Source organism: Crotalus tigris, unplaced genomic scaffold, assembly GCF_016545835.1.
Source record: "Crotalus tigris isolate CLP2741 ecotype Arizona unplaced genomic scaffold, ASM1654583v1 scf7180000017771.5222438, whole genome shotgun sequence".
Classification (NCBI taxonomy): Eukaryota; Metazoa; Chordata; class Lepidosauria; order Squamata; family Viperidae; genus Crotalus; species Crotalus tigris.
The window spans coordinates 4,839,065-4,860,793 of NW_024096622.1; the positions used below are offsets into that span (position 1 = coordinate 4,839,065).

A 21,729-nucleotide genomic window follows, 5' to 3' on the forward strand; every position below is an offset into this window, starting at 1 on the left:
TGTTGTATAGGTTTCTGCACAGAAAGAGAAAAAGAAAACAAATGGCATTTGTCAATGTGTATGTACTGTCTATGTTTAGTTTAAAAAAGGACTTCTTATAGTGAATTTCACTATAAAAAGTATGCTTTTAGGATATGTATGAAAAGAAGAGGATATATGAAAGTTTCTCTCTGATAGTAATTTCTTGGGAGGTCTTCCATTTCCAGTCAGAGACAGATGGGTGCTATTAATTGTACTGTCTCCAAGCAAGGTCAAATTACAGAGAAGCCAAAACTTAGAATATCATGTCCTCCAGATTTGTGGATTTTGTGTAATAGTTTTTTTAATAATAACTTTTATTAAAGTTTAAACATCTAAAATATACTTTTAAGCAAGATAAAATAACAGCTAGCTTGAAGATCTCAGTCTAGATAAATCACAATACTCACTTCATTATTCTAACATTCATGGCGGTTTCTTTCTTTTTAAAGTGAATTGGGTGGAGACTCCAGCTGTGTCCTTTCGAAGGTGAGATGTGATTAGGAACCATGCTGTATAGCTACTATTTTGTTTTGATCTCTTGTTCTTTTCTGCTTAAGTGCTCTCAGAGACATAACCTGAATGGGGATGAGGCCATCAGTGAGCTAAATTTACAAATGGATTCTGATTGTCAGTCGTGACACCTGAATGTCAGAATAAAAATTAGAGAAAAAGTAGGAGTGATTGAGCCATCCTTGCTGTGTGCTTTTAAAGGGTAGCAGAAAGCAAAGGAAATATAACTCATAGTACTTCATAATGTGGAAATGGCAACAGAAGATCTCTCCTTCATCACTCATGTGCAGTGAATATTTCTTTTGACTTAAACCATAATAGCTGATCAAGAAAGAAAATCTTGAGAACTCACTAGCTAAATGCCACAGGGACCCAAAACACATGCACTGTCTCTTACTAAGCTGAGGCTAAGGTAGAATAGATAAATAGACAGCTATTAAGAATAGCATCATTTAATCTCAGTTTTAAAAGAACTGTGAAAGGCTGCTAGCTTGCTTTCTGTCCAAGTTTCAAGAGGCTATGAGGCTGTTTAAACCTAGTGATTTTGACCTTGAGGTTTAAGTCAATGTCTCTGTTCATCTGTTTCAACATTAAAATCTGCCAAAGAGTGGGGAGCCTTTGGAAGCTAAGAGGCTCACCTAAAAAAGAAAATCAGCTGCATTTGTTGCCAAAGTTCAGGAAAGGGGAATTTTAAGAGGCTGAAGATATTGTATGGATCATTGAGACAATTGCTATCTATGAATTGCAGATGGCAAATAAAGTGATTAAGGTGATGCTAAAGTTTTTTTATGTCCTCTATACAGCACACAGTTTAACAATTTAACAGTTTAGTTGGGAGACACAAATGTAATGATGTTGTAGACTTAGATGGCTATCTCATGACCTTAAACACATTTATGGAGAATCAATAACGTCTCTAGGGCAGGATGGTTTTTGATTCTTCCAGATTCTGAGGCTTTACATTGTATACATACATGATTAGAACTGGGGAGTCAGTGTCATATAGTGATTAAGATTTTGGCCTTGGACCACAAAGACCCAGGTTCAAGCCAATCTTTAGCCATGGAAACTGACTGGTTATATACATATGTTGTATATAGCATGTTTATATGGGTTTTATGCATGTGTACACTTTTGAGAGCAGGCAACAGAATTTCATTTTTAATGTGTGCCAGTATGCCCACAGTAGAAAATGACAATAAAAGTTATATTAGCTTAACTTGGGGCCAACTACTAGCCCAAATTCACACATTGTAGTTGTAGGGAAAAATGGAAGAGGGAGTAGTATATATACTGCCTTGGATTCTTGAGCAAAGATTGGCTATAAATCTAATAAATAAGTTGAGATACAGGTTGCTGACAGTAACTTGTAGGGAAAGTCTATTCTTGAGTGAAAGTGAATATGCAGGTCCCAAGATAATGTTGCCGGATCCAATCTGGGTCAGTCACTGGGATCAGAGGTTTAGTCTTCCAAGCTTTCGGATTCATGTTGGAGCTCATCCTTAGGGAACTTCTCTCTAGCAGAGTGTGTGTTTTGGACTATTCTGTGTGGTATTTATATGGTGCCTGGTTGTATGTGGCTTTTTAGTTGTTGATCGGGGTGTTGATGGCCAGCTATTAAGTCATTGGCTGTTGTTTCTGTGTGCTGCTAAGCCTTTCCTCCTAAGTACTTGATAAGTTGGTGGTAAATCAGCACTCCTGTTTCCCAGGCTTCAATCACTTCCCTAGCTGTTTTTGTATCTGCTTGTCCAACAATCTTAGTTACTGCAAAAATGAATGTATGTCCTTGTTCATTGCAATGTGAGGCTACCAATGAGTTCTGTCTCTTTGCCTGATTGCTCACTTGTCTTCTTGTAATCTGGTGCTTAGCTTTCTCTCCACTATACAGTCACAGGGGCAATCCATGCAGGGGATCTAGTAGATTACATTGGAAGTATCTCTCATCTCCAAGCATTACAATGCATAATTTGTCTTTGTATGGTAGCCTCTGGGCAGAGTATGATGCCTATTTGCAGATATTGGAAGTTGCGTTCTATTGCTTCCAAAATGTTTTTGATGTATGGCAGGGTGTGCCTTGTAGCTGATGCTGATGATGCTGCAGGGCGCGAACAGAGGGCGTGGCCATCGTGGTGCTGCAGGGCTGCCTGGGTGATCTGCGGTGGGCTGTGGATGGCCCGGAGAATGGGCAGAATGAGGATGGAGCAGGGTGGGGGTGGGTGGGTGGAGTGGGGGCAGGCTGGGGGCGGGGCAGTTTTTGGGCACTCGGTCTCTAAAAAGTTCGCCATCACTGTTCTATACTCTATAAATCACATATTGGTACATCCTGAAAAATTGGACAGATTTCCCCCATCCATCTTTTTAATTTTTGTTTTATTCTTTATAGGAAATAGTTGATAAACATGAAGATTGCAAAGAATTCTTCTCTAAGTATTTTGATCAAGTGAGTATCCCTTTCTGGTACATCTGAGTACTTTTTCTGAACATGCTTGACCAAAAACAGTTCCTCAGAAAAATTATGGGTTTTCCACTTGGCATTTGTCAGTTGGTGTGTAACTATCAATTAAAGGAAATATACAATAATTGGGTTCACACAGCAAACTAAACCATAAAATGGTTTGTGTGAGTTTTCTCTGCTATGTGAACTCAGCCCTTATGTTTTATAAACCATGGATTTGTGCTTAGTGTGTTGCATGAAACCGAGCAATTTTGGTGAATCTAACCATGATTAATAAACCAATCGCTTAGCCTGAAGTATAAACCACCTCCTTGCTGATAATTAAATTCTTGAAGATTCAATCATCAATGTCCAATAGAAAAAAAGTTCTTCTCCAGTGTCAAATGTTAGTATCCCTTAACTGCATGATGTAATCACTGGGTCCAGAATGTCATAAATGGAACATCCCATCTAGCAGCACATATTGGGATGTTGAAGATGTCAGGTCCAAACTCCAAGTTGAGTATTGCTTGGTGGACCCGAAATCCAGACAGGCATAGCTAATTCTTGCTGAAAGTACAGCAACAGATAGATCAATGGTCTTGCTTGGTATAAATAGACTAAAATCTATAGGACCAATAGAGGACAGTAGCAGTACAGAGAATCTGAAGCTTTGGTATTTCTGCAGTCCAGACATAGTATATCTAACACAAGACAGTTTGTATATGCTTGAACAGAATAATATTTTTAATATATCATTGTCTAATAAATGGAGGAAAGATGGGACAAAATTAATTTTAATTAAATTGAGAATGATAAAGCATTATCTTTCATTGCTTTGACATAATTCAAAATGGATTTTTTTTTGAAAACTCAGGTTTCCATTAAAAAAAAAAAGATAACAGGGCAATTGTGTATCTTTCCTTCCCCATTAGTAACTTTAGATGTAAAGATGTTAATCACTGGATTTTCTATAATTTTGCCTCCCCTGCTTTAGTATCCTGAAATAAACGTAGTGCAGCTGCAAAGGATCCTAAACAACATGGCAAGTATGTCTGGTATGGGATTCTAAAACTCAGTATTTTATACACATTTTATACACATTTTATGCACATTTTCATACATACTTACATGAAATCTATGAGTGATGCAAGCAGTACACTTTCCACTCATCCATATTTTAAGTATTTTAAATGCTTTAAGAGCTTTTTAAGTAGGAAAGTAGGCAAAATATTTTAAATCAATAAATATATAGGTTAGTCTCACAGGCTTTTAAAAGAGAATGGGATTTAATTTCCCCTTCATCCTTTATAACACAGGGTCTCATGTTACAGATGTCTAAACTGCAACATTTATATACTCTTAATAAGACTATTTTTTTAATGCGAGTGAACTCATACTCATGTAGTGCAAGTTTAGTGATTATGTCTTCTTTATGGGAGAAGGGCTGCAAATTAGCGACAGTTCCTGTATGCAAATGCATTCATAGTGTTAGGAAAATCCATTTCCAACTAAACTACAGATCTTCATATAGGTAATCCTTGACTTATGACCACAATTGGCACCAGGATTTTCATTAGTAAGCAATTTCGTCATTAAGTGTACCAATTTTTTTTTTTTGCCTTGGTGGTTATGGAAATCACATGATTTGTTGGAAGTGAATCCGACTTTCCCCATTTACTTTGCTTGTTGAAAGCCAATGGATCCAAATGCATTCTGTTTCCATGGTAATTTATTTAAGTTTACACCCTAGTCTTCCTCAATGAGTTCAAGGTAGCATGTCAAATACTCCCTTCTAGTTTTTTTCCCCAAGCAACAAACCTGTGAGGTAAACTGGGCAGACTGAAAAGGACAATCCAGTGAATATATTAGTATTTCTGGTGGGATTGGAGGTAGATCTGGGATTTCAAGGCCCTAGTTTAAGACCTTAATTATTATCTATCTGTCTCTTTTCTTTCCTTACCTTGTTACATGACTGGCTTATTGGCTCCTTTTAAATTTATGATAGCACATTAGTTTACCCAACTGTCACAACTTCTCAATGTGTGATCTTCAGTATCCAGAATTCCTTAGCCAAGCATGGCCATTGTAGAGGATTCTGAGAGTTGAAGTCTATGCACTTGAAAGCTGGCAAGCGTGCAAAATGTTATGTCCTTTCCAAAGACATTTGGGTTTCTGCTGCAGTTTTTATTACAATTGCTTGTCTTCGTTATATTGCAAATGTTTGTGCATTTCATATGTTAGTATTTCATTTCTATTGTATAAAAAATAAGCCTCCCTCAAATCAAGCTTGGCTCTATAAACTGTAACAAAAATAACTCCAACATTTCACATTATCTTTGATTAAATAAAAGAAAACATGTTGTATTATTTTAAAGAATAGGTCCCTTCGGCATACCAATGAAAAGTCATCTTATTTTCTTTGTTGTTGACAACAGTAAAAATAATCTGCTAATGAATAATCTATTGTTTCCACATCCTTATAAATTTAGCGTTAATACCACCAAGTAGGGAACAATTCATAAGATAGTGATTCATATCTTCAATCTGAATCTGAATTTAGAATAGCATCATCCATTACAATGGAAAATATCAGCTGAAAATGTAAGTTTTAAATGAAATCATTTGTTTTGGAAGATTGTCCAAGTGTAGTACTTTATTATGAACCTCTTTAAAACAGGACAGGAGTCAGGAGTGCAATACTTAAGGATATCAGGGTGCCTACTGGAATATTCCCATCCTATTAAAGTAAGATGCTAAAACTTGCAAGATCTCAAAAGCCTATATGATTTTGGTAGTATTGCATGAAACTGCATGAGGTTTCATATATGATTATGAAATATTTGTGAAATTCTACTTGAGAATGCCTAAATCTTTCAGCCATGTAATCTTGTCTGTCAGGTCCTTACCAAGATCACATGACACCCAGAGCCAAACTTTAAATAAAGAAACATTTTACATTTTTTGAAGTTTGTCTAATTTTAATGGTTTAGAAAGACTTCCAAGAAATTAACTCCTGAATGATCTTTTGCTCATGTGCTACAGTTTATTTGATTCCTTCATCACACAAATCTTTAAAAACCTCTGATAAATTGAGGCTGTTTATGTGCTGGTCTAATACAATTAAATACAATCTCTTCTGACATTATTTTGTTGAACTTTAGCAAGCAACAATAAATAATTGCAGTAATAGAAGAGTAGTACATAACAGAACTGTTGCGAATCCAAAGGGAGGGAAAAAAACATTGATTTAAAAATTTTAGAATCTGTCTATATCCAGTCCAAAACTCTTTACAGATTCCAGAGGGCCATCTTTTGTCCAAGAACTAAACCAATTGCTAGTTTTCTATTAGTTGGTTGATATTTTAAATTCTAATTGCATTTGGGGAAAAATTAGGTAATCTAGCTTGTAGTAGCAGTAGGCTGCAAAATGGTTAAAATCTTTTCTCTCTCTCCTGTTTTATTTTTTACTGCCAGAAATATGAAGTTTATAAAAACATAGCATTTGGTGAATATAACAGATATATAGGATGGAAAAATCTTGAATGGATAAGAACGAAAACTGTTCAAGAAGTTAATGAGATAAAAGCTTTTGTAGCATCAGTTCAGAGCAAAAGCAGGGATGTGGAAGCAAATCTTTCATCTCCTTAGGACATGGCAGTCTTTTTAGCTTCCCCAAGAGTGAGAGTAGACAGCCATTTCATCGCTCTTGAACATCTTTCCGAAGTAACCCATCAGGCATGGGGAAATCTATAAGGAAACTAACCAGGCTGTGCAGCTCGTCTTTTATTCTTCATAGGCAATCAATTTTAAAGCTTTCATTTCCAAACTTTACAGTGCATGATTCATATTTAATAAACAGGGCAATAATGAGATTAAAACATCATTGGTTTCTGTAGAGAAGGGATCAGTGAGTTATGAGCTTGGCGTCTGCTCGGTAAAAGTCTGCAGGCAATCTATAATCATGATTTGCAACAAGATTAGATGCTCTTTCTGTTTCATTTCTTGTCATTCGTGTATCACTAGGACAGCTTGGGTCTAGCTTTTAACTTGCCTATTTATTCTGTCTGAGAGAGGCAGAGAGAAAGAGGGCAGGAGGGAGAAAGAACGCACAACTGTCAAGATTTATCCATGTTCCTGTTCTATTTCAGCTGGTATAGTTAGACAAGGGACAAATCAAGCAGAAAAGAAAGAGACTAGTGACTTTTCCCAAGGTCATTTAGACATCCTGCTAAGCACACTTCTTTGGAACTAGAAATTAACAGCAGTAACATTTTACCAAGATGCCAAAATGAAAAAGCCCAAGATGAAAAAGCCATTATCATTATTATTATTTTGGCAATTGATCTAAAACCATGTCCAAGCTGGAACCCTTAGGATAAATTGAATGAATTAAAGAGAATTAAACATACCAATGAAGGCTTGTTCATTCAGTAGATAATTATATTTAGGATAGCTTTACGGGTCTCAAGTAGCCTTCTGTTGACAAATAGCTGCTGCGGGAGCAAGAGCATCAGAAAGTTATTGCATCTATGGTGGAAAGATTTGGTATGACCCACAGTGGATGAATGATTGGTGAAAATGATGGAACTTAGATGGTGGAATTGATTTCTTTTATCAGATAGAAGACAATAGCTACATTTTTTGCTGACTAGAAATCCCTTGTGGATTTTTTGCATGAAACAGAAAAAAATGAGCTATGATTGTGGTTTTTATGATTAGACAGGAGAGATTATAGAAAGCAGAGAGTTATATTGAAACCATAAAGTAAAAGGTAAATCTATAAATGTAGTTGCAACTAATAGAAAGATCAGAAGCTACTTCTTTGTGTCTTTTTTCTTTCTCTTTTACTTTTCTCTTTTACTTTTCTCTCTGCATTTTTAGCTTTGTCTTTGATTTATTTCTTTTTGTTTTCTTCTTCTTGCTTCTTCTTACTTTATATTAGTTTTTATTAAATTATTTAAAAATATGTATGTTTGTGTGTGTGTATGTGTGTGTGTGTGTGTGTGTGTGTGTGTGAGAGAGAGAGAGAGAGAGAGAAAATGTCTGGGTTACTTCCTTTATATCTATTTGAGAGGCTTCTCAGAAGTAACTGCTGGACCATTGTGAAGAACAGGATAGTTTATCTTTTAGTTTTATATGTGAACTTGGGAATTATGGTTTATTCAAAATCAGGGTTAAATAACCCAGATTAGTATTATGCAGCAGCTCATTCGCTTTTTATGTTCACACTGAAGATACATGGGCTCAGGCCAGTGGTGGGATTCAAATATGTGAACAACCGGTTCTCTGTGTGATGCTGTTTCTGGAAGTCCATTCTGGGCCTGGCCAACAAAATACTAGCTACCGGTTCTGCCAAAGTTGTGCAAACTGGCTGAATCCCACCACTGACTCAGGCCCCTACTCTTCTATGGAGAATATGGTTGTATTGTGGTTATACATTTTCATTTCTTTCTTTTTTTCCTCTAGATCATCAAAATTATGGGATGAGATTTAGCCTGGATGCCTGCCGTAGTATCTTGGCCCTCTTAGATGTATCCTCCTTTTGGTTTTTAGCCATGTCACATATTTTGCTAGCTTGACTGAAGAATGCAATTCTTGCCCTTTTCAGTAATAATTACTTAATATCTATTTATATGTTTACAGTTCTTCTGAACTCAGAGGGAAAAAAGACAAAAAAAGAGAGTGGAAAGGGGCGTTGTCTTACCTGAACGCCTTTTCTCAGCATGATGATGGAGAATCCACGGATGGGTTGTCTTAATCTATCTGCTCCAATTAGACTAAGTCTGAAATTTAGTACCGCCCCCTCTGTGCCAACTGCACCCCAGTTTTAGGCTAAGGCGATACCCAGACTTTAGTCCGACGCGTCTGAACAAATGGGGACCAGGCCAACTGACCTAATGGGAGGGAGTGGATTCTCCATCATCATGCTGAGAAAAGGCGTTCAGGTAAGACAACGCCCCTTTCTCCAGCATGATTGGATGGAGAACCCACGGATGGGACATACCAAAGCCCTGTGTCCCTAGGGTGGGGAATTAGATTGGGCCTGGTTCCCACCCAATGTTAATGCGTGTTCTAGGACCCTGCGGCCAAATGAAGCCGTAGAAGATGCATATATATCCCTCTTGTAGTGACAGACAAAGGAAGAGGGCGATGCCCATGTTGCTGCTCTACAAATTCCCTCTACGGAGGCCTGAGTAGACGAGGCAGCTGTAGTAGCTGCCCCCCGGTGGAATGGGCCGTGATATGCCTGGGATCTCGCAGTGACTGAGACTGGTATGCCAGAGAAATACAAACTCTAATCCACCTGCGTATTGTGGTTGAAGAAACCTTCTGACCTAGTGATGAAGGGTGATAGTACACAAACAGAGCCTCTGTTCTGTGGAAAGATGAGGTTCTCTGTATATAACAATATAAGCCCTGCGCACATCCGATTTGTTCCACTGAACCTCTATCTCATTAGATGGGTTAGGACAGAAGTCCGGCAAAACTATTTCCTGAGATTTAGGATACAAGGACTTGACCTTAGGCACGAAGGAGGGGCCTAGCCTAAGGGTTACCCTGTCCTTATGGAATGTACACAGGTCCTTCCTCACTGAAGAGTAGCCAGTTCAGATATCCTTCTCGCTGAAGTTACAGCAACAAGAAATGCCACCTTCATCGATAACTGTTTAAACAAACCAGTGTCAATAGTTCAAAGGGTGCGAAACAAGAACCTATAAACCTGATGAAGATCCCACGAGGGGTATCTATGTACAGTTGATGGTCTGACGTTGTTAGCTCCTTTTAGGAAGGAGCGTATCATAGGGTAATGTGTTAAGGATTCATTGCCACAGGAAATAACTGTGGCAAGTGATGCTACCTGCCTACGGATGGTGCTTGTGGAAAGCCCTTTGTCTAGACCATCCCTCAGGAACTCCAAGATAACTGGCATTGAAACCGCCAAAAGGTCAATTTTTCGAACTGAACACCAATTACAGGAGTCTCTCCATGTGGCATCGTATATTCTATTCGTCGAGGGTCACCTAGATTGCTGAATCATAGCTATGACCCTTGACGAATATGAGTCTCAGCCTAAGGCCTGCCTCTCAAGTGCCAGACGGTTAACTGGAGTCATTGAGGGTCTGGATGGTGTAGTTCCCCCTGAATGTGGGAGATGCGATTTGCTGGGATCCTCCATGGAGGTGATATGGAGAGCTCCATCAGGTCGGCGACCAAGAGCGTCTCGGCCAATGCGGCGCAACCAGGAGGACCTCTGCTCGTTCGCGAAGGATCTTCCTGATCGTGGCAGGAAGAAACGGCAGAGGAGGGAAGGCACAGAGCAGTTCCCTGGGCCAGGGACTGCGGAGTGCATCTGTTCCCTCTGCTGATGGAGGTGGGAACCCAGAAAGGAATCTGGGAAGTTGTGAGTTGGTGGGGGAGGCAAAAGGTCTAAGGTTGGGGAACCAAACCTGTCCACGATCTCTCTGAACACCTTCGGATCCAGCTGCCATTCAGAATGATCCACGGTTGCTCTGCTCAGTGAGTCCGCCTGCTGGTTGGTCACTCCGGATATGTACTCCGCCCTGATGGAGGGAAGATTCAGTTCCGCCCAGGACCCCAGCAATTTGGCCTCCTGCATGAGAGGCCTGGACCTTGTCCCCCCTTGTCTGTTGACATGGGCCTTGGCTGTAATGTTGTCGGTTAAAATCAGGACATGTTGGCCCTGTACTATATCGGTGAATCTCTTTAGGGCCATATGTATGGCTCTGAGTTCCAGCCAGTTTATATTGTTCCTTAGGTCCTGTTTGGACCACCGACCTTGAGCCCAGTGCGTGTGAAGGTGTGCCCCCACCCAAACAGGCTTGCATCTGTGGTAATGGTAATCCTGTCTGGTTCTAATACTGCTCCCCGTGACAGCGCCGGGGAGTCCCACCATTGAAGGGAGTTCAAGTCTCTGAAATGGAAGGAGAAGCCATGTAATTCTCTGGCATGGAGGTATGCCCATGGCACAATTTGCACGCAGGACACCGTCTTCCCCAGTAGCTGTGATACGGAGGCCAATGTGATTACTCTGGCCCTTAGGATCCGACATACAAGAGTCTGAATAGAGTTCCTTCGGTCCTGAGATAGGTAGACCGTACAATTGTCCGTGTCTATAACAGCGCCCAAATGGAGGAGCCGGGTTGTTGTATGACTTTTCTGGAAATTAACAGAAAACCCGTGCTCCTGAAAGACCTTGATGGCTAGGGCGAGGTCTGACTGAGCGTTTCGGAATGATGATGACTGAATTAGTATGTCATCTAAATAGCATTGAATTCTGATTGGAATTTGTCTAAGGTGGGCTGCGAGCACTGCCAGTACCTTGTAAATACCTTCGGTGTCGATGAGAGGCCAAATGGTAGGGCTCTGTACTGGTAATGGGCATAGCTGAATCTGAGGAATTTGCGGTGGTTAGGAAACATGTCTCAGTTAGGTCTATTGAGGTAAGAAAGTCACCTTGCCGGATGCTGGCCAGGATTGATTGAAGTGGTTGCATCTTAAACTTCTTATACCTCAAGTAAGATTTAGACCTTTCAAGTCTAAGATTTCCCTCCAGCCCCCCAAGTCTTAGGGATGACGATGAGGTTTGAGTAAAACCTTCGTCCTTCTTGGTCTTGTGTACTGGTTCAATTGCTCGTATTTGTAATAAATGAGCTATGGCATCTGACATAAAGTCAGCCCTGGACCTGCTCGTTGGGATAGGGCAAGAGCGGAATTGTCAGGTGGTTGAGAACAATTTCTAGTCTCAAACCCTGTTGACAGTGTCTAACACCCATGCATCTGTAGTGATGGCTGTCCAAGTGCTGGAATAAGGGACCAGCCGGCATCTGTAGTGGTGACTGCCCAAGTGCTGGAATAAGGGGCCAGCTGGCTTCCTATGGGAAGTGAGACTGTGAGGTCACTTGCCTCGTTCAGAGGAACGGCCCCTCGGTCTTGAAGGGGCCGCTTGGCCTGGATCTGTGGTCTGCTTCTGCATGCTGAACGATCCTGCTGTCGTTCTTGTCTCTGAAAGGAATAGAGGGATGCCTGGGCCCAGTCCCAGGATGGAGCTGGTCGAAAGGCAGCCTCCTGTAACTGCTCTGTGACATGAGTTAACCAGAGTTTTACGTTTGTCCTTACCTTCAGTTAAGTATGGTCCTAGTGCCTTACCAAAGAGATGTCCACCTGTGTAAGGTTTAGAGGCCAGACGCCACTTGGTCTTGGTGTCTGCTCGCCAATTCCTGGGCCAAAGGAACCTTCGTGCTGAGATGTCTGCAGCGATGGTCTGGCAGTGTATCTAGCCATGTGCAGAGAAGCGTCGGCTAGGTACTGGGATGTAGCCACTAACTTACCCAGATTTTGGTGAGCTCTGAGCTGGTCTGGAGGGATCCTGTCCTGGAGCTCATGTAACCCAAGGGCTGAAGCCCTAGCGAAGAAGGCCATGGACGTTGCCATCCTTGTTGCCCAGGCTGATGCCAGATGGGAACTACGCAATGCGGAGTCAATCTTTTTATCCTCCGCCCTAAGTGCCTCATTTATGTCCCCAGGGATGTTAACATTGGGAGACAATGAGTTCAAGGCTCATCAATCTCAGGAATCTCCAATAGGGAGGCCAGGGAACGGGCAACATTGAATAATGTTCTCTCTACTGCACCGGGGCTTAAGAAGGATCCTAAGTTCTCCCATTGTTCTTGAACTATATTCAGAAAAAGGGGAGGGCAGGGAATATTGTTCTGCGAGACTGAGGGCTTGGTGTATATGGCGTGGGGACCCCTGGAGGTGGGGTCTCCTGTTCTTGGGGGAGGTTTGCACTAGTGCAGGCCCTGAGTAGCAGGGAATTAAAGAATGAATGGTCAAAGAGACCGACAGGAGGGGTGGGGTCAGAGGGAGTGATGCCCTCGTCCTCAAACAAAATCAGGCCAGATTGTTCAGCCCCTGTAGATTCCAAATCCGATGAGGGATCCTCCATCAAATCTGGAGATTGTGGATGATACGTGGCCTGGGGGGGTGTCTGTGGTGTTGGAGGCCATAAATTGAGCCACAGCCTGGGCTATCATGGACTGGAGGAGGTTTGGGTTCAGGGCCTGGTTCTCAGGAGGGCGAAGTCCTGCTGCAGTGGGAGTGAATGTGGCCTGGGGCCCTGAGGTGTCCTGACCGGTTATACCCCTCCCTGAAGCCACTGTTAGGTTTGAATCTGACTCAGGAATTCCCCTGGGGGGAGACCAGGCCCCTGGGGCTGAGGCACTGTACGAAGAAAGGGGCTCCAAAATAGACCTTCCCATCGTGTCTGTCAGATCTGGGGAGGCCGCTCTCAGTCTTTGGCACCCTTCCTCCCTCTGTGGCTCCCTGCTTGGCCGGGCTCGCTTGGTGGTGCTCTTACCACTTGCCTCTGATTGGCGACTCCTCTTGGCTGGCTCGCTGCCTTTCTCTGCCATGATGAGTTGCTCTGGTCTCAACCTTGGCAAAATGCCCCCCTCGGCGCTGTACTTCACCAAGGGAGTCTACAGAGATACTTCAGCCCAAGAGGGGGATGGGCGGGGAGTTAATGGGCACCCCGATCACTTGGGATCGATCCGGCCCTCCCCGGTCGAACCTGCTCTCTCGACGATCCTGCCACCGATGATGTAATACTGCCTTCAGAAGAAAGTTCCAGGCAGTCTGGCCTCAGCCACACACAAAATGGCCACCAATGACTTCAGGCACACTCAAAATGGCCGCCGAGGCTTCAGCCCCACACAAAATGGCCGCCGGTGACTTCAGCCACCCACAAAATGGCCGCCAGTGACTTCAGTCACACTCAAAATGGCCGCCGAGGCTTCAGCCCCACACAAAATGGCCGCCGGCGACTTCAGCCACCCACAAAATGGCCGCCAGTGACTTCCGCCACTCACAAAATGGCCACCGAGGGCCTCAACCACATACAAAATGGCCGCTGGGGGCTTCAGCCACACCCAAAATGGCTGCTGGGAGGCAATTCAAAATGGCGGCCGCCAATTTCGCGCCCTAAAAAACGGCCGTTGGAAGAAGACCTTGAGGCCTAGGGTCTAAGCTGCAACGAGCCCTCGTTCAGGTGAATCGCCTGGGCTCCTAAAGCAGCTGGTGGCATGTGATTAGGCCGGCTGGAAAAGCTGTCGTCCAAGGCCTGACAGGCCCTCCCGGCTCCGAAAATTGGGAGAAGGCCTTGAGGCCTAGGGTCTAAGCTGCAACGAGCCCTCGTTCAGGTGAATCGCCTGGGCTCCTAAAGCAGCTGGTGGCATGTGATTAGGCCGGCTGGAAAAGCTGTCGTCCAAGGCCTGACAGGCCCTCCCGGCTCCGAAAATTGGGCCGCGCCCAAATTCTCACCTGCTGCTCTCTGCTGGGGCCGAGGGACCTGGGAAGGCTCCCTCCAGGCTTGATGAGGCTCTGAAAACGACCTAAATCAAAGGTTTGATCTTGCTGTCCCTAACTGAGGAAAACAAAGAAGGGAAAAGTTTCCCCCCCCCCAGAGGGAGAGGATTGTGAGTCTGTCAGCCTGAATAGGCTTCAGACTGGGATAATTGATCTTTCTTCTAGATATAATCGATTCTGAATCAATAATAAAATAACAAATAATAATAATAGCCTGAGCTAAGTAATTAAATAGAATTAAACAGTCTTCTGCTCCAGGAGCGAAGACAAAACGCGTCTTGGGGCAAAGAGACTAAGTCTAAAACTGGGGTGCAGTTGGCACAGAGGGGGCGGTACTAAATTTCAGACTTAGTCTAATTGGAGCAGATAGATTAAGACAACCCATCCGTGGGTTCTCCATCCAATCATGCTGGAGAACATACGCTTTCATGTATTATGAGTGTATGGTTTCCTACATGCTGTCCCCGACTCTCATTATTGTTTTGGGCTACTCTCACTTATCTCTCTGTTTCATATTCACATGTCCTTCCCTTAAGTATTACACTGAAGATTGAGATCCTTGCAAACAGCTCAAGTCCAATAGCCTCGCCATGAAGGCTGCATAATAATATCAGGACAGTGAGAAAGAATGGAAGGAATGAATATCTTCCAGTGGGTCTGAATCTCTTTGCATGTAAAACAGGCCAGAGTGTTTGGCTTAAGCCTTAGGAAGAACTGCAGGATTTAGATGCATCTATATCAACAGTCCAACCTTATAAATTATTCATTTGAGCTAACAGGGGTTTATTTTTCCTCCTGTGACTACTCAACCTGACATCTGGCTTTGCAATCTTGGAAATTAATGGTGAAGAGACTCTTTTAGGGATTGGTACAATGTTCCTTGGGGCATAATTCAAAGACCTTCGAAATCAAGTCCTAGTTTTGACTTTGAGTATGCTAGACACAAGGTATGCTTTACTGAAACAAATTCCTATCCTGCTTTTTGCCAAGCTAACTTGGTTTCCAGCTTTGCGATCTCTTCCTAGTCCCAACCTTCTCTGTCATATTGTACACCTTAATAGCATAATTCAGCTTAACAGTACTGGAACCTTGAGCATTCAAGAATTCAGATTTCTCAGGAAGAAGCTGCTTCTATACCAGGTAAAAAACAATGTGTGTGTGTGTGTGTGTGTGTGTGAGAGAGAGAGAGAGAGAGAGAGAGAGAGAGAGAGAGAGAGAGAGAGAGAGAGAGAGAGGGAGAGAGGGAGGGAGGGGAGAGAGAGAGAGAGAGAGAGAGAGAGAGAGAGAGAGAGAGAGAGAGAGAGAGAGAGAGAGAGAGAGAGAGAGAGAGAGAGCAGTAAATCACAAACAGATCACTGGGGAGGGGAAAGAGGACACTTTATGGTTTTTCCAGGTTTGCTTCCATTTTTGCTTTCGGCAGTATCAGTGCTGGAGCTGAGAATGAATCACTATGCACAACTACTTCTATAATCTGTCAGCTCCAATGTAGATGGTAGATGGTAAGGAGAAAAACAGCTTCATACTGGTGCAGGTACTACTGTTATTCCAAGCCTATTATATAGCATTTAGGCTTATATACTGCCTCATAGTGCTTTACATCACTTTTTGGGCAGTTTACAAGGTATTTGTATATTGCCTCCAACTATCTGGGTCCTCATTTTACCAAGCATGGAAGGATGGAAGGCTGAATTAACCTTGAGACCCGTCAAGATCAAACTCCAGGCTGTGGGCAGAGTTTGCATGCAATACTGCACTTTAACCACTATGCCACTAGGGCTCCTGTTGCAATCTCATAATTTGACTAATATAATGGCATTTAATTGAGGGTGACAAAAACCATGAGCAATATATATTCCATTCTTATAAACATTCCAAAACTTCCTGACCTCACCACTGAGTTGTATGATTAACTGGAGTCTCTCTGCTATAAATATGTGTGATCCTGGGAAAGGATTTCCAAGAATCTATGCAGAATCTGGGATTCAACTACTGCTGATATGTATCTTTTTTGTTTTGTTTTGTTTTTATTTTTGGAATTTCTGGATGACTTGTTTTTCTAATAAAGCAATGCAACATGCATCTGTTGGATTTCTGATCAGCTACCAATGCCCCAGCAAACTTTTAAAAAACTGGTAACAGCTGTTTGAGAAAGGAACAGCTGCTTCCAAGATAAAACATTTAAAGTATTTTTTTGAAATGGAAAGAAAAGGGAGCCAAATGGTAGCCGCCAAGATCAGGTTTAGCTCCTCCTGAAACATTTTATAAAATAGTTTCACCCACCATATGCCAAAATACCAGCAACATTGCTAATTCACAACAAAAGAAGACAAAAAACTGGCAATTTCCCCTACAGTTAAGGCATCACATTCACTGGCAAGAAAAGCCGCCATACTGTATGTACATGCATACATGCAGTTGTGCATTATGTTGTGCCTAACTTAGCTAATGATCGCTCCATTTGCTTAATTTAAGGAAAATGGGGGAAATATAGGCTAAAAGACCTTTCTTTAATTATTGCCAGTTGTAGAGATTTAGCACACTAATGTTCCAATCTCTACTCCCTTGTGAATTGTCGCTTTTGGAGAAAATCTGAAAGTTTCCCTCTATTTTGGAAAAAAAGTACAGCAAACCTAACCACGTTTTGCACAGAACAGGGTGTTTTAGGAAACACCAACATCCTTAGCCGAAGAAGCATTTTAGTTTGCCTTAAAATTTTATATCTGATGAAACATTCCTGTCTTATATTACTCTAAGAGTTCTGCTATTTCTCAGTCTCTCTTTAGCTAAAGTTGGATCATAGCAATTTTCTTGGGTCATTGAAGAAAAAGAAGACATTAATGGAAGGCTGGACCAGCAGTGAAACTAGCTGCTTAGTGTGATTTCATATTACTAATTTCTCTCTTTCTCTTGAAACTCCCATGGCAGGAAGTTTTCCAGAGAAACGATACCCATCAATTAGGAACCTTGGATCAGTTACAATTGTGTGTTGCTATGCAAGAAACAGGTAAACAGAAATTAAAGTAGCAATAAGGTGGTTTTGCTTCTAGATGTCATGATTTATCTTTGATCCCCTAGTTAGATATTAAGTAGCAAATGCCTGAGCCCTTTAGTTTTTCAACAAAAATATCCTATAGCTGCCAAACCTTATAAATGAATGAATTGTATAAATGGTAGTGACTGTAACTCATTCACATAAGCTTTGAAAGCAAAAACCCTGGCTTCAGTCTTGGAATTAGCATTTAAAAAGCTCTCGGGTGACAGAGATGAGGGACAATCCTGTCAGAAAGAACTTTGTCCCTTAAATCCACCCCATTTCTGAAAAGAGAACCAAATTTCCGTCCCTCATCCACCAGTAAAATTGAGAGCAATATTTTTTGCTTTAGATGTCTATGAAGCTTAAAGTACTCTTTTCTATTTAATCTGCTCAACCATCCCTTTTCAAGAATGCCTTTGTGTGTTTTGGGATGCATGTCTTTCTTTGCTGCTCCTTGTATCATACCTGACACCTGGAATTAACCTCCATATAAAGCATATAAAGCATATATATACATCTAAAGCATACACACACACACACACACACACATATATACAGACACATAATACATGCGCACACACTCAGATACTTGCTATATATACACAACACCTCCTTTCTTCTTTTAATCTATCCTCAGTATATTGTATGCAATTAATGTTAACTCAATTTTGTTTTCTTTTTGAACTAGGGCCAAATAAATATATAAAAATCAGACTGAAACTTCTCTTGTATTGTCATGCCATCAGCCATATCCCCTCCAGCATTGGGACACCAAAACAATAAAGGATGACTCATAGTTCTTAAAAAATGACCTGGCCTATATAGTGGCACCCTATGTATGACTATTATGACATTGTATTCACTTACATTCTGGCCCTGGTCCCAGCCATGTCTTTCATCCCAACCTATCAGTTTAGGCAGTTTTAAGGATTACCTCTGTTGAGAAATACTGAACCATCTCAAGATTCTAACCTTTTTTTTTTTTTGGTAGTATTTTATTAATTTTCTAATTTTACATTTAAGTATTTAAAAAGTAACGTGGTGTCTGGGTTAATCGATAATTCAATAGCATACAAAAATCTTCAGTACAAATCTCAAATACCACATCAAATATTTCCTCTCTTTTTCCTTTAATATCTACTGTCTCATATTTGAACTAATACAGTTCTTATTATATCAATTGAGTAAAAATAGCATTATTATATTTATCAATAAATTTTAGCTTATACATATCCTAGTGGCTTTTACATTCAATCTTTATAGACAATCAATGTCCTGTTATTAGTTTTTCCCAATTTTTAGTTTCCCATCAATATTTAAATTTAACATTTAATATTTATAATTTCCAAGTTTTAAGTAACCAAAGTTTCCTTTATCTCAATTCATAACAAAGTCTAATATTCAAGATACACATCTTTTCTATTTAAGTATATTCTATTTCCCACCATCTTGCATCATCTAGTTAATAATACAATATAACATCCTTATTTTCAACTAATTTCCAAATGTCTTAAATTTAATGACCAAAATTTTCCTTATTTCAACATCAAATACTTCCTCTCTTTTCCCCTTAATATCTACTTTCTCATATTTAAGCGAATACAGTTCTTATTATATCAACTAAGTAAAAACATGCTTATTACATTTATCAATAAATTTTTAGCTTATACATATCTTAATTACTTTTATATTCAATCTTTTTTTTTTTTTATTGAAAGTTTTATAAATTTTACAAAAAAGGAAAAATAATACAAAACAAAAGGCAACATATACAGAAAAATAAAACTAAACAATACATATATTAAATAAAATAAAAAAAAAAAACCCCATCCCCCAGCCCTCCCAAAAAAAAAACAAACAAAAAAAAACCTCCCTTCCCCCCCCCCCGAGCTTCCCAGAGCAGAATATAGGCTTAAAAAATAAAAATAAAAATTAAATTAAAAACTTTTTTATATATATAAAAAAATTATCTATAATATATATGAAAATAAAACTTATGAAAAAACTATATAATATTTTTGTATACCCAATCTAAATTGTATAAATTTTATCCATTTATCCCAAACAGCAAAAAACTTCTCTTGCGTTTGTTGCTTTAAGAAAGCCGAAATCTTTGCCATTTCTGCCAGATAAGCTACTTTAAGAAACCATTCCTGCAATGTAGGCAAAGATTCCTTCTTCCAGTATTGTCCTACTAACAGCCTAGCGGCTGTGATCAAGTTTAACATCAATACAACCTCCTTTGTATCACAATCTGTAACAATACCTAACAAAAATAATTGCGGAGTAAATTTTACCCTCCTTCTAAAAATTCTCTGGATATTCCACCATATTTTAATCCAAAATGCTTTTATCTCTCTGCATGACCACCAAATATGATAATAGGAAGCCTCCTTATAACCACATCTCCAACATTTGGGTTGCACGTCAGGGTACATATAAGACATTTTTTGTGGATCAAGGTGCCATCTATAAAACATTTTATAAAAATTCTCCCTTAAGTTCTGTGCTTGAGTAAATTTGACATTTCTCACCCAAATAGTTTCCCAGGTGTCCAATGAAACTGGCTCACCAAAATTCTGCGCCCATCTAATCATACAATCTTTAATTAGTTCCGTTTCTGAGTCCAATTCAACTAAAACCCCATAAATTCTCTTAATGTGGGTTTGTCTTTGATCCTTCAGTTGCTTAATAAGATTTTCATCTTCTCTAAGAAAACCCACCTTACAATCCATCTTCCATCTATCTAATAGTTGCCTATATTGGAACCAAGAATAAGTAAAATTTTCTTGTGCTAACTCTTCCCGTGATTTTAATTGCCAGTTTTGTCCATCCCATTTAAGTAACTGTCTATAAGACACCATATCCATTTTAACCCCTCTTTTTATTCCTTCTATCGCATGCCAAGGTATAGCCCATAATGGTACTTTAAAATCACTTTTATAATATTTTCTCCAGATCCTAAGTAAAGAAATTCTTAAAATATGAGATTTAAAAGCCCAATCTATTTTTTTATTAAATATTAAATAGGCATGCCACCCATAAAGTAAATCCCATCCCTCTAAGTAAAGTATCTCAGAATTTGTCAAATTTACCCAATCACTAATTAATGTTAAAACCACCGCATCATAATATAATTTCAAATTTGGTACCTTAAGTCCACCCCTCTCACGGAAGTCTTGCATAATTTTAAACTTAACCCTTGGTTTTTTCCCTGCCCAAATAAATTTGTTGAGACCCTTCTGCCACTCATTTAAATTAATCTCATTTTTCAAAATTGGTAACATTTGAAACAAAAAAAGAAACTTGGGTAGAATATTCATTTTTATCACTGCAATTCTTCCCATGAGGGATAATTGCAACTTTTCCCAATTCTTCAAGTCCTTCTGTACCCTGACCCACAACCTTTCATAATTATTTTTAAATAATTTTGCATTAGAAACAGACAGCATCACCCCCAAATATTTTACCTTATTAACAATCTCAAAACCCGTCAAGTTGACCAAAATCTGCTTCTCCTGACTCGACATATTTTTAGGTAAAATTTTAGTCTTATTTACGTTAATCTTAAAACCCGAGACCAAACCATAATGATGAATCAACTGTAATAAGTTTACTACAGAATAATCAGGTTGCGACAAAGTAACAACCAAGTCATCCGCAAAAGCTCTCAACTTATATTCTTTTTTATTAACATATATTCCTTTAATTTCCTGAGACTCTCGAATTTTGATCAATAATATTTCCAATGTTAAAACAAACAACAATGGCGATAAAGGACACCCCTGTCTAGTACCTTTCTCTATTGTAAAAACCTCCGACAAACCTCCATTAACAATAAGTTGTGCCGTTTGTTTTTGATATATTACCGTAAGGGCTTGTAATATCTTTTCACCAAAATTCATTTCTTCCATTACTCTTAACATAAAATGCCAATTCAATTGATCAAATGCTTTTTCAGCATCTAAAAATATGAGCCCTGCAGGAACTTGGTTGTTCTTGTCTAAATATTCTAGTAAATTAATAATTTGTCTGACATTATTTTTCATATACCTTCCTGTTATAAATCCTGATTGATCTTTATGCACAAGATGATGCACCACCCTCATAAGCCTATTTACCAAAATTTTTACAAATATCTTATAATCCACATTTAAAAGAGATATAGGCCTGTAATTTTTTGGTAGGGTAAGATCTTGATCCTCCTTTGGAATCAATGATATAAAAGCACTACGCCATGAAGGAGGAATCTCTAAACCCTGTAAAATACCATTAAAAAGATCATGTAATGGTTGGATCATCTCCTCTATTAGAACTTTGTAATAAACAGCTGTTAACCCAT

At 40.0% G+C, this 21,729-nt stretch overlaps 1 protein-coding gene across 1 annotated transcript in view; it reads left to right on the top strand.

The window, feature by feature from the left end:
• Nucleotides 1–21,729, top strand: part of CAPN14 (calpain 14) — a 68,542-nt gene that overhangs the window by 37,941 nt on the left and 8,872 nt on the right. Inside the window, 6 exon segments of the mRNA XM_039341574.1 lie at nucleotides 471–507; nucleotides 2,915–2,971; nucleotides 3,963–4,014; nucleotides 8,435–8,499; nucleotides 15,425–15,493; nucleotides 17,279–17,357. Coding sequence (XP_039197508.1) covers nucleotides 471–507; nucleotides 2,915–2,971; nucleotides 3,963–4,014; nucleotides 8,435–8,499; nucleotides 15,425–15,493; nucleotides 17,279–17,357 — 359 coding nt within the window.